This window comes from Melospiza melodia, chromosome 2, assembly GCF_035770615.1.
Source record: "Melospiza melodia melodia isolate bMelMel2 chromosome 2, bMelMel2.pri, whole genome shotgun sequence".
Lineage (NCBI taxonomy): Eukaryota > Metazoa > Chordata > Aves > Passeriformes > Passerellidae > Melospiza > Melospiza melodia.
Window position 1 is genome coordinate 139,013,199 of NC_086195.1, and position 16,102 is coordinate 139,029,300.

General features: G+C 48.4%; 2 protein-coding genes across 2 annotated transcripts in view; one reads left to right on the plus strand and one right to left on the minus strand.

The window, feature by feature from the left end:
* Nucleotides 1-496: 496 nt before the first annotated feature.
* On the plus strand, nucleotides 497-9,392 carry ADPRH (ADP-ribosylarginine hydrolase). Its single transcript, XM_063150152.1, has 4 exons — nucleotides 497-822; nucleotides 1,494-1,840; nucleotides 6,844-7,204; nucleotides 7,891-9,392. Exons 1-4 carry the CDS (start codon nucleotides 512-514, stop codon nucleotides 8,276-8,278), a joined length of 1,407 nt encoding a protein of 468 aa, XP_063006222.1. The 5' UTR covers nucleotides 497-511; the 3' UTR covers nucleotides 8,279-9,392.
* A 262-nt stretch (nucleotides 9,393-9,654) lies between these two features.
* Nucleotides 9,655-16,102, minus strand: part of IGSF3 (immunoglobulin superfamily member 3) — a 92,731-nt gene continuing 86,283 nt past the window's right edge. The window contains exons 9-10 of the mRNA XM_063150150.1: nucleotides 13,696-14,133; nucleotides 9,655-12,541 (exon numbers count right to left, since the gene is read on the minus strand). Of these exons, the coding sequence (XP_063006220.1) occupies nucleotides 12,291-12,541; nucleotides 13,696-14,133 (689 nt within the window). The 3' untranslated portion in view covers nucleotides 9,655-12,290. The remainder of the gene's footprint in view (nucleotides 12,542-13,695; nucleotides 14,134-16,102) is intronic.

Here is a 16,102-nt window from a genome sequence, read left to right on the forward strand (position 1 = left end):
TTTATGTATACACAGGTGAAAAGTCTAGTAAAGAACCACGTATGGTGGAATGATTTTCACTGCGCAACCCGGATATGTGTGGATGATAATTTCTACTGCACATCCTCGCCCGAATAAAGTAACGCTGTGATTTTCTAACACTGAAAAGATGTTGTCTGAGTTCCTGTTTTCCTTGCAGTTTCAGCAGCAATTCTGTGGTTCTGTAAGGGGGTAGGCACAGGGGCAAAGATTCCTGGCAAAGGCTGGAGGCTCTGCTCAGGCTGCAGAGCAAGGAGGGGAAACAACCCAAAAGTGAGGAAAATCCTCCCCAAACCTGTCCCCTGAGCAGACACAGAGGGGGATCCAGCCAGTATCAGGAAGGGGCTGCTCAGCCAGGAGGAGGGAGCGCCTGTTCGTCCACGGGAAATGCTATCAGCGCTTTTGTAAAAAAAAGAAACAGTTCGTTGCCTTGCCCCTGTTTCACTTTCGAGTCCGAGGGCTCAACCTGGCTCCCCTGAGGGCAGCCCCGAAAATGAACGCCAACCAGTCCGTCCGCTGGCGCCGAACGGAGTCCAGCGGGGGTGCCGAGGAGGGCCCGGGGGGCTGGCAGGGAGGGCCCGGCCCCGCTGCCTTGGAGGAGCCGTGCCCGGTGACAGCGCCGCGGGAGGCCGCGGATGGCCGGGCTGAGCGGAGCGGCCCGGGCCGGGTTCAGCAGGCCGCGCCCAGGGCCGCGGAGGCCGAGCCGCGCCCCATGGAGCGGGGCGGGTTCCCGTGCGCTGCTCGGAGCGTGCTGGGAGCGGCGGGATTGCTGGCCGGGCTGGCGGCGATCGGCGGGCTCGCTGTGTGAGTAGCCGCGGGTCGGGAGCGGCCCGGGGCCCGGCTGAGGCGGGGCCGCCGGCGTTCGCCGCTTCTGCTTCTGAGCAGTGAAAAGGAGAAGCGAGGCCTGAGCTGCGGAGGGTTTCTGGGGGAGGGCGTGGTTGGCATTTCATGGCTGAAGTACCTGCGGGGTGGGGGCGCTGCCTGTGTGAGCAGCCGCTGTTGTAGCCTGCCCGAGGAGCAGGGACAGGTGTCACTGCCATGGCCTGGCCCTGCCAAGCCTTACCCCTCACTTCTGTACCCCCGAGGGTCAGCCTCGCCTTACTCCAGTGTACAGGAGCCGCTGGGTGCTGAAGTGAGCTTGCTCGTGCACTCAGAAAGGTGGAGAACATGGTTGTGGTCACATATACTGCAGCCCTGCCCTGGGTTTTTAGCCTTTGAGCTGGGTAGGATGTGCAGTGTTATCCTGCCAGCATCTCAGCATCTCCAGGTGCCCCTGGTACAGGGCTGGGCTGCCCAGGAGCTGCCACACACCCACCCATGGTAGGTGCACAGGGTCCATGTGCTGTGAAGAAATACATCCTTTGAGTGAGACTCGTGTGACAGGCTATCCAGCCTGCTGGAGCTTAGCAGGACAAGCCCATACTGAACTGGGAAAGATTTCATTCTCCTTCTCCTTTTTTTTTTCTTTCTCATAGTGTCTTCTACACTGGAGTAGCTGTGGGACAAAAAATGTGTCCTAAAGGAGTGGAAAACTATGTGGCATCCATGGTGCTGAGTGCAGTTGGTGACACAGTGGCATATTACAACGGGAGATGGGAGTTCCAGAAGAGTGGCCCAGTCATCCACAAGGAGCTGGCAGACATGGGGGGGCTGGCCAACATCAGCCTCCAGGGCTGGATAGTCAGCGATGACACCGTGATGCACTTGGCCACGGCCGAAGCTCTGGTGGCAGCTGGGAAAAACCCAACGTTACCACATCTCTACACTCTGCTTGCAAAGAACTACAAGGAGTGCATGAATGACATGGAGGGCAGAGCTCCAGGTAACCCCTCCATCCTGCTGTCGGGGTAGAGCTGTGCTGTTGGTGCTCATGTCTCTCCTGCAGCTCGGAGCTGGGGCTGGCCCCGGCTCTGCTTTTGGCTCTTTAGAGTGTTTATTGTATTTCACGTAAAGGAAAAGCATTCCACACTCAGTACCTGTTTCAGGATGAGCTAAAGAGAACAGAATAAGGCAAGCTGAAGTGGTTTGGGCTTCTCTGAACTAGATGAAAAAGATGTTTTGTTCACATTTACAAAACATGGGTGTGTTTGAGCTTGACCTCGAGAAGGGTGATAGCTTTTGAACTTGAAATTCCTACATTCAGTGGCTAAAAAATTCACATTCAGCTACTGTAATGCACACCCTGAGATGCACCCCACAGAATTAATACAGAACTTCTCATCATAAACACAACAAATTACATGTAAAATATATTTAAGGGCATAAAGATCCTTGCTTGGAATAATTACACTTATTGAACCCAAAGTCTGCTTGTGGCTAGCTCTGCATGCCTGATTTGTGCACCAGGACAGTGAGGCCAATGTTCTTTTCTGAACCCTGTACTTCCATCATCTCTTCTCTGCATAGGTACATTGGTGCTGAGTTTGTGTCACAAGCAGTGGGCCTGGCAGTATTCAGGAAGGGCACCTTGACAGGCTACAGTAGCCAAGACATGTACAACATATCCCTGTAGTTCCTGCCCTCCTGAACCAGCTCTTCCCTGAGGATTCCATCTGTCTCTGTGCTGGTGGCCCAGGCTCCTCTGGATGCTTGGATTACATTTACATTGGAGCTGCTTAGGCTGCGCCTCTAATTTGACCAGCACAGGAGGCATGAAGTATCCAGGAAACACTCAAATTCAGCAGTCCTGTGCAAAGTTTATACATTGAAATTGTATGTATGCTGAGATGTGCTTATTTGGAGTGGCCAGAGTAAGTCAAGAGTGTTCTGTCTTGACATTAAACATGGGAAAGGCCAAATCTTGCCACTGAGCATAGTATATGGGAGCTGTGCATTTCCAAAATAAACCAGGCTGCAAACCTGAACAGGAATTTATTCTGCTTAGCTTTCCACAGTGGGCTCCTGTCCTTGTGTAAAGAACTAAATTATCAGTCTTTTTTTAACACCCACATTCCCAGTTGTCGAGTGGCCTAATTAATAAAATATTTAGGAAGAGGTAATGATGCTTGTCAGGACAGCTGAAGGTGGCAGATGAAACTTTCAAGAGATTCATGGCAGTTGTAGTGAAGCAGCATGGTTTAGTTCCCTCAGCCAAGATGGATTAACCACAGCTGCCAATGAGACAGCACCTGGAAGGATCTAAGATGAAAAGGAGAAGAACCTAAAATTTAAATATTAGTAAATAATATCTAAGGATAATATCACACCTACTGCATTCCTTCTGTGACTAAACTGAGCTGCAATATGCCCAAAAGAATTCCTTTTCCTGGAAGTGATGATTTGAAAGCAAACTTGCTATGGACATTAAGAGGAGTGACAAGGTCAGGTCAGATTATCTAGGTAAAAAAAAGAAATGCACATTGTTTAGTGGGTCCAAAGACAATTAAAAATTTTGCAATCAGAAGTGCTCCTGCTGCAGGTATGAAAGGCATTCAGCTCTGAGAATTTAAATCCTGACCCTTGGCAGTTTAATTCCCACTGAAGGGAACACCTAATCCATACCCTGAAAAGCTGTCTGGATTCTCCATGGCATATTGATAAGTCCTAATGATAAAAGCTGCATGCCAATAACTTCTTTTGGCAGTTGAGAATAAATGGATTTTAACTGAGAACATAACCCAGGGTGGAGCTCTTCTGGCCTAAGTACTCACCAGGGAATTGCAGCCCTGAAGGCTGAGAATGGAAAGTTGCTGTTGGAACTTTTGCCCAACACAGAAGAGATTTCCTTAGAACAGTGGGGGAAAGTCACATTGTTGGCTCACATGAGGCAGTCCAGACCTGAAAACCCAAAGCTGCAGTAACAAAGGGATTCCCACAACGTTCTGAGTCACAGGACAGCCACAGCAGGGTCCCTCAGGGACACAGCCCCAGGAGAGAACTCTGGGGTGGTAATTCAACAAGGTAATCCCTACACCCACTGCTGCTATTTGTGATGTGCCACAGCCTCACATTCATTGTTCCTTGCAGATGACAAAGCCATTGAATTAAGCAACACAAGCACAGACATACTTCTTTTTTCATGGTACAACTAGAGCACTTCTTCAGGAAACCTTCTGCTTCAAAACTGGTCCCAGTCCTCTCCCTTTGGAATCATTTACCACTGTGTGGTTTGTTTAACTCACCTTTTTTTATGTGTACTGATCAATCCCAAACAACTGTTACCTGAAGAGTCTTGGTCCTATCTCAAAAATTGAGTCCAGCTGTTCTTGAAACTTTTTCAGGTTGCCCTAATTCACACACTACTTTTTCCTTGTATTTCTTTTTTCCTTAGACCAGTACCATGCTTAGGTTACTTTTAATTTCCTCTTGTTAGTGCAAAGGATTTCTAACCTAGACGTAAAGGATTTCCAAAACAATTTGCTAATTCAAAAACTCCCCACAGCAGTTTTTTTTAAACCTATTTTTTAAAAAAAGAGACCGGATGTGATTCCATCTTAAGTCTTCCTAAATTGGCTTTCCAATGTTTTAATATTTTAACTGTTCAAAAGTGTGAGGGATACTACTTGTAATACTTCATAAATTGTAAGTCTTAGCTCTCATACACTGGTTTGGTATACACGTTGTCATACACTGGTTTACACAATTTTTTCCACTTGCAAGTTATCAGTAGTCATTTCCTAAAATAATATGCACAGGCATAAAGCTGCAAGCAAATTGTATTGCAAAATAACCAGTCTTTCTTTCCATTTAAAGCCTCATCATCTTCCCTTTTATTTTAGCTACAATTAGTGCAAGAACAATCTCACTTTTTATCAAGCACTGAGGTGTGTGGTCTCAGCCTGCCCAGACAGGTCTTGGAGAAATTATTTTCTCAAAGTTTCAGCAAGAGTAATCTTTACTTTTGTTATGCAGATTTTGATTTTAAACTTCCTTAGTCCCTGTGCTCTCTCCCTTCCCCCTTGCTTTCCTGGAAGAAGTTCTCTTTTACCAGAATTGACAAATAGAGTAGTTGGCACAGCTTTTTAAAAATGTGGCTTTGTTTGACAGGTTCATTTTAATGTCCTGTTACAGGTCACTGGGTTCAATGCTTGGTAAGGTGAGATTTTTAGAAAAATGCCTCAATTTTCTGTTAGTCATCATGAAGTTGGAAATTATGCTGCTATCCCTCTTAACAATTTTGATACACAGCAGCCAGCACTGAATTAGTAAAGTACATGAAATTTAGAGGCTTGGACATGTTCCCACACTGACACATCCTAAAAGCAAACTCACAGACATTTCAGTTAGAGGTTGGTTGTGACTGGTCCCAGTATAGCTAAAGACACTTGGCCCAGCACGTGACATTATTCCTGACAGTGACCAGCCCTTAGTTATTTTTAGCATATGTCCAGAAGCCAGCCTTAAAGCTGTGCTTGGATTTGGAGATATTTCAGTTACAAGGGGGCTGTAAATGCAGGTAAAACAGGCTGCCATAAACCAAACCTTACTGTACATGGAAGTGCAGAAGCCAAGAGCCCTGCAGGGGACTCAGTGCAGTACCTGGCTGTGATGAGCAAGGTCACAGATCATGGTGACTGAGTTGCACCAAAGTGAGGTGAATTTGCTTGACCAGGCTACTCTATTCTATTTAGTTTGACTTCCAAAGTAACAGAGCACATGCAAGTTCATCAGCTACCCATCCCAGTGAGGGAACAAAGTCTAGTTTTGGGGGTGTGATAACAGCCAGCTGCTGCTGTTATCCTGTGTGTCTGAGAGGACTCAGCACACTGGGGCTACTCTGTTGAGCTCACCTTTGCCACTGTCCAGCACTTTAAAACTTAAATGAAACTGCTCAAAACCTGCCTGGATTTACCTTCCTGCTGGAAAAGAAGTATTTACAGTTGGGCCAGAAGAGAAGACTAGGAGGAAAAAAAGCAAGGTAGAAGAGAATCAAAGATAATTCAGTGTTCCAAACCTATTTCTTCTTTACACACAAGCATTTGGGCTTGGCTCTCAAAACATTTCACTGTCTTGGCTGGGGAAACTGGCTGGGCTTTGAAATTTGGGTGTGTTTTCTTTGTCCTATGAATGTGTTGGACTAACAAGTGTTAGTCTGTAGAAGCAGCACTGAAAGAAACAGAGTAATTTCTTTAAAAAGTAAATAGAAATATGAAGGAGATGGAGGTGGGCTTGCCACATTTCTTACAGTCTTTCTGTAGTTACCCTTTAGTGGCAGTGTTTGGAGATGAACTAGTGAGCTGGACAAACCTTTGGTCCCACCTAATACAGTTGCTCCTAAGCTTTTGAAAGAGGAGTACAGTAGAGCCAGTCATGCAGACTGTGTTGAGGTGAGACAGGTGCTGCACTCAAGGCTTCCTGTCAAACTTAAAGTACAGCAAGGGAGAGATGGAAAACATTTTCTACCAGTACATTTTCTATTAGTGAGGCAAATGAGGAGCTTGTGGGGTCTCTGCCTTTCCAAATCCTGTGAAAAAACAGTTACCTAGACTGGCCTCGTGTCAGAGATCCTACAAACCTTTCTGTTTACAGAGAAAGAGATATCTAGGTATGTGCGTATATATCTATTAGTATATATGGCTTTTTTGGATAACACAAAATGTAAATATAAGCCATGTCAGGAAATGAGCAATGAGGTGTTTCCTACCCCCTAGACCTTATAATTGCTTTCATAAACAAAAATTATCAGGTCTGCTGGGGAGGACGTAGGTTGCTCCAGCAGTTTAAGGCAGGATATGCATGTGAGCAGACAACTTACGGTTTTAAAAGGAAGCTCAAATCCCTTACACAGAGCGATGCTTTCTTCCCCGGTGCCCTGCCTGTCTTGCCCCGTTCCCAAGCTGCCTCCTGCTGATGTTTGTGTTTCTCCCTTCCCTCGGCTGTCTCCAGGTGCCATGTCTATGGAAAGCACCAGGAAGCTGGCTCCGGGGCAGCCCGACGGCTGGCGGATCCCGTTCAGCCCGCGGGCAGGGGGCTGCGGGGCCGCCATGCGCGCCATGTGCATCGGGCTGCGCTTCTACCGGCCCGCCCAGCTGGACACGCTGATCCGCGTCAGCATCGAGAGCGGCCGCATGACCCACCACCACCCCACCGGCTACCTGGGGGCCCTGGCCTCAGCCCTCTTCACGGCTCACGCGGTGAACGGCGTGCCCCCCGTGGCCTGGGGGAAGGGGCTCGTGGAGGTGCTGCCACGGGCAAAAGCCTACGTGCAGGAATCCGGCTTCTATGTGAAGGAGAACATGGAGCAATGGTGAGCTGCATTCCCTGCAGTGCCACTTCTTAAAGGCCTTGTACCACAGGGCGAGCTCTGCTCGTACTTAGGTTTCAGAAATCACATTATGGCAGACTCCTAGGGGGGCCCACACCTGGCACAGTATCAAATCAATCCAGAGTACCTTAACTTGGAGCGGGGGGGAAAAGGCGGATTGTGTTTGGGTCAGGTACTAGTGACCATTTTTTGGATCCAGTATGAAGTAGGGAGACTTGTCATCTCATGCAACTGTGGTCTTATGAAAGATGGCAAGCAGGGCTGGGGAACAGCATCAAGCTTAGGGCTGAGCTCACTTTGAAAGTTATAACCAAATCTGCATATTCACTGCACCTCTGTGTGCAGGGGCACACACAGAGGTAGAGCTGCTCTGAATTTGGGAGGATGACTCAGTTCTCACTCTGAGCCTTTGAATCCTGCAGGTGCTGGGCTGCCTACTCCCATGTGACTGGAGGGAGGGGAAATCTAACTCACTGAAACTTGTCCTTGTGCCTCTTACCGTAAATCATGCCCCTAGTTTTGACAAATGGGGGCCGCCTGCCATTTTGCCGAGCCCTCGCTCCGGGCTGGTGACGTGGTGCGTTTCCCGCTGGCGCCTGCGCGGTGCTCAGCTGTGTGCCGCTGCCCTGGGACAACTTACAGCCGCTCCATCCCCTCGTGTTTGGCAGGTATTACTTTGAAGAGAAGTGGAAAAAATACCTGGAGGAGAGAGGCATCTCGGACGGGGTCTCATCACCCAAATTCCCGGCCAAGTACGGCGTGGAAGAGAGAGACTCGTTCTACACCTCGCTCAGCTACAGCGGCTGGGGCGGCAGCAGCGGGCACGACGCGCCCATGATCGCCTACGACGCCCTGCTGGGCGCAGGGGACTCCTGGACGGAGCTGGCTCACCGCGCCTTCTTCCACGGCGGGGACAGCGACTCCACGGCTGCCATCGCCGCCAGCTGGTGGGGCGTCATCCACGCCTTCAAGGGCGTTCCCCCCAACCTCTACGCCCACCTGGAGTACAAGGAGCGCCTGGAGAAGGTGGCCAAGGACTTGTACAGCATACTGTAGGCAGGAGATGGCAGCCACACCACAGGCACAACTACTCAGCAGCTGTCCCGTGCTCTCTCGCTTGGTTTGCAAAGCTGCCAGATTAAATCTTGAGAATGTAAGCCAGAGTCAGACCTGCCTTTTCTCTACCATCAGATCAAATGTCATTCTGAGGGGCTACTGTAATCACAAACTTATTCTCAGCTATCCCCTACATTGGACAAACACCAGTCAAATGAGCCTGAGGTGGGTTCTCTGTCGATAACCCCACACTACCTCGATTCTTTGCCCTTCATTTCCTCCTCTCATTCGTCATCATAGGCCCCACACTCGGCCATCTCACCTTCCCCCATGAAACAGGCTCAAATAACCCGCTAGGCATCCCCTCAGACTGTGACAAAATCCCCTTCCACCCATACTATATTATTAAAGACATCCTAGGATTCGTACTAATTCGTGTGCTGGCTTCAGCGGGGAGGCCACATCGGTGCTAGTTTGGGGCTGGTGGTTTGATGGGAACACACAGTGGTGCCCCAGACATCCCTCCTGTGCTGCAGGGTGGCTGCACATCGTGTGGCCCTCAAGAGGAGCAGGAGCACCCACAGCAGCCCTGCTGGGCCTGCTGCAGCAGCAGGACAGGCAGCAAACCCCACTGAAACCCCCCAAACCAGCATCGGGCAAAAGCAGCCAATTGTGTCTGGGGGCAACAGAGCTTTCTTATAACATTATTTTAGCAGAGGATGTTTTTTGTTTCAAATGAATGTGGAAAAAACCCCCAAACCCAACCTTAAACCCAATTCTACACCACTCCTGCAATACACGTACAATGCATCATGCTACTTGCCTATTTCAGTGAATATGGGAGAATTCAGGACTCCTGACCAAATCCTTACTTAAGGCAAAGTGGGTAAGGAGAATTAAATAGGTTGCATTGTACCTCAGCTTCATCAGCTTCTGTAGTGAACTATATTCTGCTTTCATCAAGGTTACTAGAAGTAATTTGCTTAACATTTGCTACGCATAATTCTATGAAAATAAGGTTTTTCTTCAAATCCAGACTATGACACAGCAAAGTACTTCTACTGTTTTCAGAACAATTTCAAAATGAGTGTGTTCAATAAAATGTCCTGACAGACCTCTGTTAAATATTCTATTCTATTATGGCATGGGCTGAGGGTTGGATGGGATATGAAATCAGAGGTGCCAGGTGTCTGCAAGCTCCAGCTGCAACAGAGAGGAGGTGTGCTACCAGTGGTAGGGAGAGAAGTTACTGCATCAAGGAGTAGGAGCAGAGGAAGAGGGTTCCCAGGAGCAGGGCCTCAGCACACCTTTATGTTCTGAGTGTACATAAAGGAATAATAGAAGCCCAGATCTGACAAAAACCAGCAGCAATAGGATTCACAATTTCAACACAGTTTACTACAGCTCTCGGGTGTGTTGTATAAAACATGTTTTAGTGCAACATAGTACAAAGTTTTTGTTGGGTTTTTTTTCACTTTTTTCTTTTTTTAAAAATCCCAAACATTTTTCCACATCATGCATGGATAGGGTCTCTCTTCTTGGGTTCATTACAGACAGTTACTGCAGAGAGAGTGCTTTGAAAAGCTTTGTGTCAAAAGTCATTACAGGAAGAGGCTGCCTTATAAAAACTGAGAGAAGTTTGAGACTGGGCAACACACTGCCAGAGCAATGGAGAAATGTCACCAGCAAGGTACATTCAGGGACCACTGTGGGAGCCACTTGCCAGGAAAGGCTGGGCTGTGTGGCAGGCCTCCAGGAGAGCCCTGCTCTGGGGCAGACAGGCTGGCGAGGAGGAGCGTGGCTCAGGAACAGAGCAGAGCTCTCCCAGGACAGAACGGCTCCCACTGACTTCGTTCTCTCTTCTTCCTTAAAGCTGAAGTGAGTCGTGGTTCCTGCCCAGGAGCAGTACATACAGGAGATAGAACAGTCAGGAAACAACAGCCATTGGATTGCAGCTGCAGCTGTTTGCACCTCAATTCTTCATTTCCATTCACTTCTCATCCCACTCCTCTCTTTGCAGACGTCTTAGCCAGAAAGGGAAGACAAGTGTGCGGGTGTGCGACACGTACAGATACAGGAATGTGATTGTATGCATATGCTGGGGCCAGGAAGCAGTTACTTCTCCAGGAGGCAGACTTCACAGAGGGCGAGTGAAACTGGGGCTTCCCAGCAGCAGAAGAAACCAGTCCTGTTCTGGTGGAGGTGCAGAGGTGGCCAACTTCAAACACCTTAGCACAGGATGATCTGCAGCCACGTGGGTCCTCTCCTAGACAGGAGCAAGGCTTCATAGTGCAGATCTCCTACCTGAAGCTTCACCACCTCTGAAATATCAAGGCATCAGGGTCTTACTGACTTAGTGCTACAGAGCATCTGCTGAGGTCCCCTCTGCTCCCAAAGAGCAGTCCGACCCTCCGGAGAGGACAAGGGCTGTGGGTATGGCACCTCTCACACGTGAGGCAGGGGGCTCTTGTGGCTGCACCCGTCCGCCCCCGTTTGGCTTCAGCCATGCTGCAAAAAAAGAAATGGCCGGATTTGCCAGGAAGACATCAAGGAAGACACCAAAAGGCCATTTTTGGCAAACATTTTCTTCCGCCAGACGGAACGCTTACAGGGGTGGAGGCGGTTCCTCCACAGGACAGGGCAGGGGTTCTTGGCATTAGGGTGCAGGGGGTCAGGTGCCCCACGTGGCCAGAGCCCTGGTTTGGTTCAAGAGCATATCTTTCACAGAAAGAACAGCATTTCCTGCCACAGCGACTCTTACAAGAGCAGGTGACATTGCCAGGAGGGGGAGCTTGTGGAGAAATGGATTCTCTTCCTAAAGTCTCAGGAACAAATGGCAGATGCACATATACACAGGGGGAAGATTTCTCTTCACATCACAGGGTGCTGATGGGCTGCAGGCCCCTTGCTTTGTCCAGGTTCACCCTGGAGAGCAGTGCAGCCACAGGAAAACTCGTGACACATGGTGGTTAACTGCACGTCCCCACTACGTGGCATGTTTGCTACTTGGGCTCCTGGGCTGAACCATCCAGGGACTGTGAAAGTGACCCGTGGAGCTTCTCCTTTCCTCCTTCCTAGAGTCTTTACTTTGGTCATGTTGAAGCCTTCAGAGACTGGATTAAGCCTCCCATTCCCAAATGACTGGGGCACAGAGGAGATCTGCCTCATCTGAGGTGGCAGCATGGACACCAGGGAGGAGCATGACTCTGGTGAGGCCATACAAGGACCCTCTTTGCTACAACACAGTCAGGACTTTCAGGTGTCCTTCCTTTCCCCCCTTCAGTTCCATGAGACAAACTCAACTGCTTTTGTCCTGACCGCAAGCACGCTCAATATTCAGTCTCTCCAAGACCTGGGAACACTCCCAAAAAGTGAATTGCTCCCTCCTGAGAAAAGGAGTAAGGTGGAGGCAAGAAGATGCTGAGGCTACAGCCAGTCTTTAATGAACCTCTTGACAGACAGCCCAGTTAACCCCTCTGGGGACAGACCTGGCTTTGTCTGTTTTGGAAGAGGGAGGAGTTAGCTCAGTGCACCTTGGGAAAAGATCTTCTTCACTGTGGCACTGAGTCTGAGAAGGAAAAACAGTCTGTTTTGGAAAACATATATGTTTAGTTTCAAAGAGATCATCCTAGGACCAAATACCCCCTGGGAACTCCACACTGTGTGGAGGGCAGGGAAAGTCTACAGTTCTTTGAGTGACCAAAAAATAAATGATAAAAAAGCAACAGCCCAAAAGACAGCAACTGATGTGAGTCGAACTAGTCCGAGAGGAACATCTGCTATGTACAGCAAGTGCCTCTGTCCATTGGGGTGAGGGGGTATGTTCCCACAGGTGCTGGAAGAAGCCTTGGACCTTCCTGCTCCTGGTGGCTGCGCAGAGCTCAGCCACTGTGTCGAGCACAGAGACTGAAACAAATGCAACAAGAACAACAAACCCCACTGTGCTCCTCAGGGCTCCTGGTGTATCTCTACTTCTCTCCCTCTGTGCGTCCCTACAGGTGTCTCTGCCTCTTTAGTCCATGGTTCCCGGGTGGATGCTGAGGACTGGTGGCTCTAGGCAAGTGGGAGAGTAGTTGAGGTGAGGCTCTTTGATCCACAGCAAGGGAACCCCATTCTTGCCCTCCGAGTTCTTGCTGGAGTTTCGGCTCTTGAACCGCACCAGGAGGATGGTGATGATCAAGATGCCAAAGATGGGGAAGGGGTAGAAGAACACAAAGTAGAAGAGGGCGTCATTGGAGCAGATGACAGACTGCAGCGTGGAGCCTGGAAAGAGACACAGGCTGGTCACATTTCATGGTTTCTCTCTAATCAGGGCATGCAAACTTCCTCAGAAACATAGAAAACCAGATGCTCATTATTCCATGTAAAGCAGGAGGTGGAGCTCTGGGAAAAATAACAGTGTTGGAACACAAAGTTCTAACGGGGCATGTTTCAGCTTTATCCCCCCAGGAGTTTAATGAGTGATAGTCCTCGGTTACTGTTATACTTTTCGGAAATTTGTTTTTGTTTAGAATTTTTTTTGGGAAGCTGAGAAGCTTCAGAAAGAAATGAAAATAATAATTATCTAATTATTTATCCAACAAGCAGTTGTTTAATTGGTTTCATGTAAATTGTTTTAACTTAATGACCAATCATCATCCAACTGTGTCAAAACTCTAAAAACAATCATGAATTTTCTTAATTATTCTTTATAGCCTTCTGTAGGTATCCTTTGTCTATTCTTTAATATAATTTTAGTATAACATTCTTGAATAGAATAGAATAGAATAGAATAGAATAGAATAGAATAGAATAGAATAGAATAGAATAGAATAGAATAGAATAGAATAACATCCTTCTAAAAACATAGAGTCAAATTCTCAATTCCTCTTTTGTCCTAAAAATCCCAAAAATACCACAGTCCTCCCTGGTGGAGATTTTATAGTATCTTATAAACCCTTGAGCTGATTGGAAAAGTACCAGCACCACAGACTTGCCCCAGTTTGGTCATCAAACTATAATGACCAAATAGTTTAATTTGGTCTATTTAATGACCAATCACCATCCAACTGTGTCAAAAACAATCACGAATTTTCATAATTATTCTTTATAACCTTCTGTAAGTATCCTTTCTCTATTCTTTAATATAATTTTAGTATAACGTTCTTTAATAGAATAGAATGCAATAATAAATTAACCTCCTAAAAACATAGAGTCCAACTCTCAATTCCTCCTTCATCCTAAAAACCCCAAAAATATCACAGTCCTCCCTGGTGGAGATTTTATAGTATGTTATGAACCCTTGAGCTGATTGGAGAAGTACCAGCACCACAGACTTGCCCCAGTCCCACTCACTCCTTGGTCTTTTCATCTTGGTCGAACAGAAGATGCAGGGGATGCCAGGGCCACGGCCCCAGACAGTCACCAGCAGTTCTCACCTGCATCCTGCACATGCACAGCCACCATCCCCGACTCCTCCTGGGCCAGCCGGTACCAGACGCCGTTGGGATGCGCCAGCCACTCCTCCACTCGGCACGAGTAGTTGCCGGTGTCGGCAGCGCCGGCCTGCAGCACCGTCAGCCGGAAAAGCACGGCCGAGAGCCTCTGGAAGCGCAGGCGGCCCTCCCAGCGGCCAGCCTCGGGGCTGAAGATGGCATCAGGGCCCACACTCAGCACCGCCTCCCTCTCCTCCTCCTCCTCTTCCTCCTCCCCCTGCTCCGCGTGGTCGCCCGCCTCCTTGGCCCGCAGGCTGTACCACGTCACTGCGAAGTGGGACTCGGGGCTGGAGCGGGACAGGATGCTGCAGTCCAGAGGGAAGGACTCCTTCTCCTGCACCGTGAGGTTGGCCGTGGCTGTGTCCACCTGCAGGGTGGGATCTGAGATGACAAGATAACAAAAATCAAGAGGTGAGTGCTGAGATATCATCAAAACCACTCTATCTCAACACAAACTGTCATGACTCTGGTGCTGGGAACAATCCAAGCAAAACCCCAATCTTGATGCAGCCTGCCAAGACTCACAGGGACCTCTGAGGCCAACCCTGCAGGCACAGCATCCGCACCTCACCACGCACCATCTGGCACAGGGTCAAACAGGTGCTGGCTGAAAGCACCCTCCTACCCCTGCCCACCCTCACCCCAGCTAAGGGATGAGAGGAGAAAGCTGGGCAGCTCATCCAGACATGCAATGTGTCAGGATACCAAGGTTTGGTGCATGTGCTATTCCTCCCCAGCCACTGCTGCACAGAACATTGCACTTCGTGCTTTTTATTTCTCTGAGAGTGCTCAAAGGACTTGAAAATCATTATGACAGAAGAGAAGACCTTTTCCAGCAACTTGGAAAGTCCTTAGGTAAGAGGTTCCTCCATAGAGATGGTCTCAACACTGATGCAGCAAGGATGCTCCAAAAGTCTTCCTCATTTTTTTTCCTCTAGTGCTTGCTGCAAGGCTAAAGAGATGTTTTTACCTAACTGAGACACAGTGGCCAGAACCCACGATGAGTTGATTAAAGGCTGACTTCAAGAGCAATTAACATTTGGTTTAGTCATCTTGCCAGGGAGCACATACTCCAGGGATGACAATCAGTCTGGATCTAAGCTTTCATTTAAAGATTAAAAAGCCTTTTCCAAAGTGGAGCTGAGCAGGAAGGGCAAGTCGATAACTCACCAAAGAGAGAGGCACTTTCTTCTCCAGTGAGGAGAGCTGGGCAAGCCCTCCCTTGTGCAGACCCTGGGTGGCTCTCAGGAGGGAGCTGCTGTCCCTCAGCTCTCATCAGCCACAGAGCTGCTGTGTCCAGTGGGCTTCTCATGACAGCACCTGCCCAACACTATTTAAATGGTCCCGTGAGGAAAACCTCAATTAAGGCCTGAGTTCTTCAGGCCATAAGCAATATGAGTATTTGCAGTTCACACCTTCCCAAAGAAAACTCCTGAGCAGAAACGGGAATGAGTTAAGTCATGAAATTTTGGGGACTACGAAGGCAAAAAGGAGGAAGGGAAGGAAATGGCTTGTCAAAACTAACACAAAGCCTCCCTCACCTTTAGCGGGTTAAACAGAAAGAGGAGAATTGATGTCTGAAGGTGCTGAGAGGTTTTTCCCCCCCTTGCTGATGATTATAGCCCTGACAAATGAGGCTGGAGATCCTCAGTAATGAGACATGAGTCACAAGCACAGTTAGTCATTTTGTTAAGTACTGACTGCTATGAAACAAAAACAAACAACAACAAAGCACTTCTAGAAAAAAAAAATCTTCAATTAGTGAACTCCCAACTCCCTCTCTTCTTCCCACTCCACATTCTTCTGCAATTCAAGAGGAGCCTCAGAGATTTTTCCTGCTGTTCATTATCCCCTCCATCAGGGCTGGCAATTACCACACTGGATGGAGAGCTGTACTGACAACCCAGCACGGCACAGGGATTGCCTGGGGAGGTCTCGCTGCTCAAGCCACTTTGGCCAGCAAAAGTTCCCAAGCAAAGATGTGGCTGATAAGAGCTCTGCTGTCCCCTGCTCCTCCTCCACAGTACAAATCTCTGCCAGGAATGACCACTAAAATCTTTCCAGAACCTCATGCTTTTGCCAGCTCTGCTGCACAGCTAAAAGGCTGACATCTTGCTGGGATGGGCAGCCATGAAGCACTGCAGAACATGCAGAGTGGTTGCTTTAGAAGCTGGAAAGTACTCAGAGAAGGAGCACTGTACTGTTATTTGTCCTACGGCCTTTAAGATAAACATTTAATCTTGAGTCATATGTCTCAAAAACTAGGGAATTTGTATTTTCCAAGGTAAACTGCCTTTGCATCTTATCTGTTGTTAAAACAGGCAAAACTTAGCAGAGTACTCTGGGAATC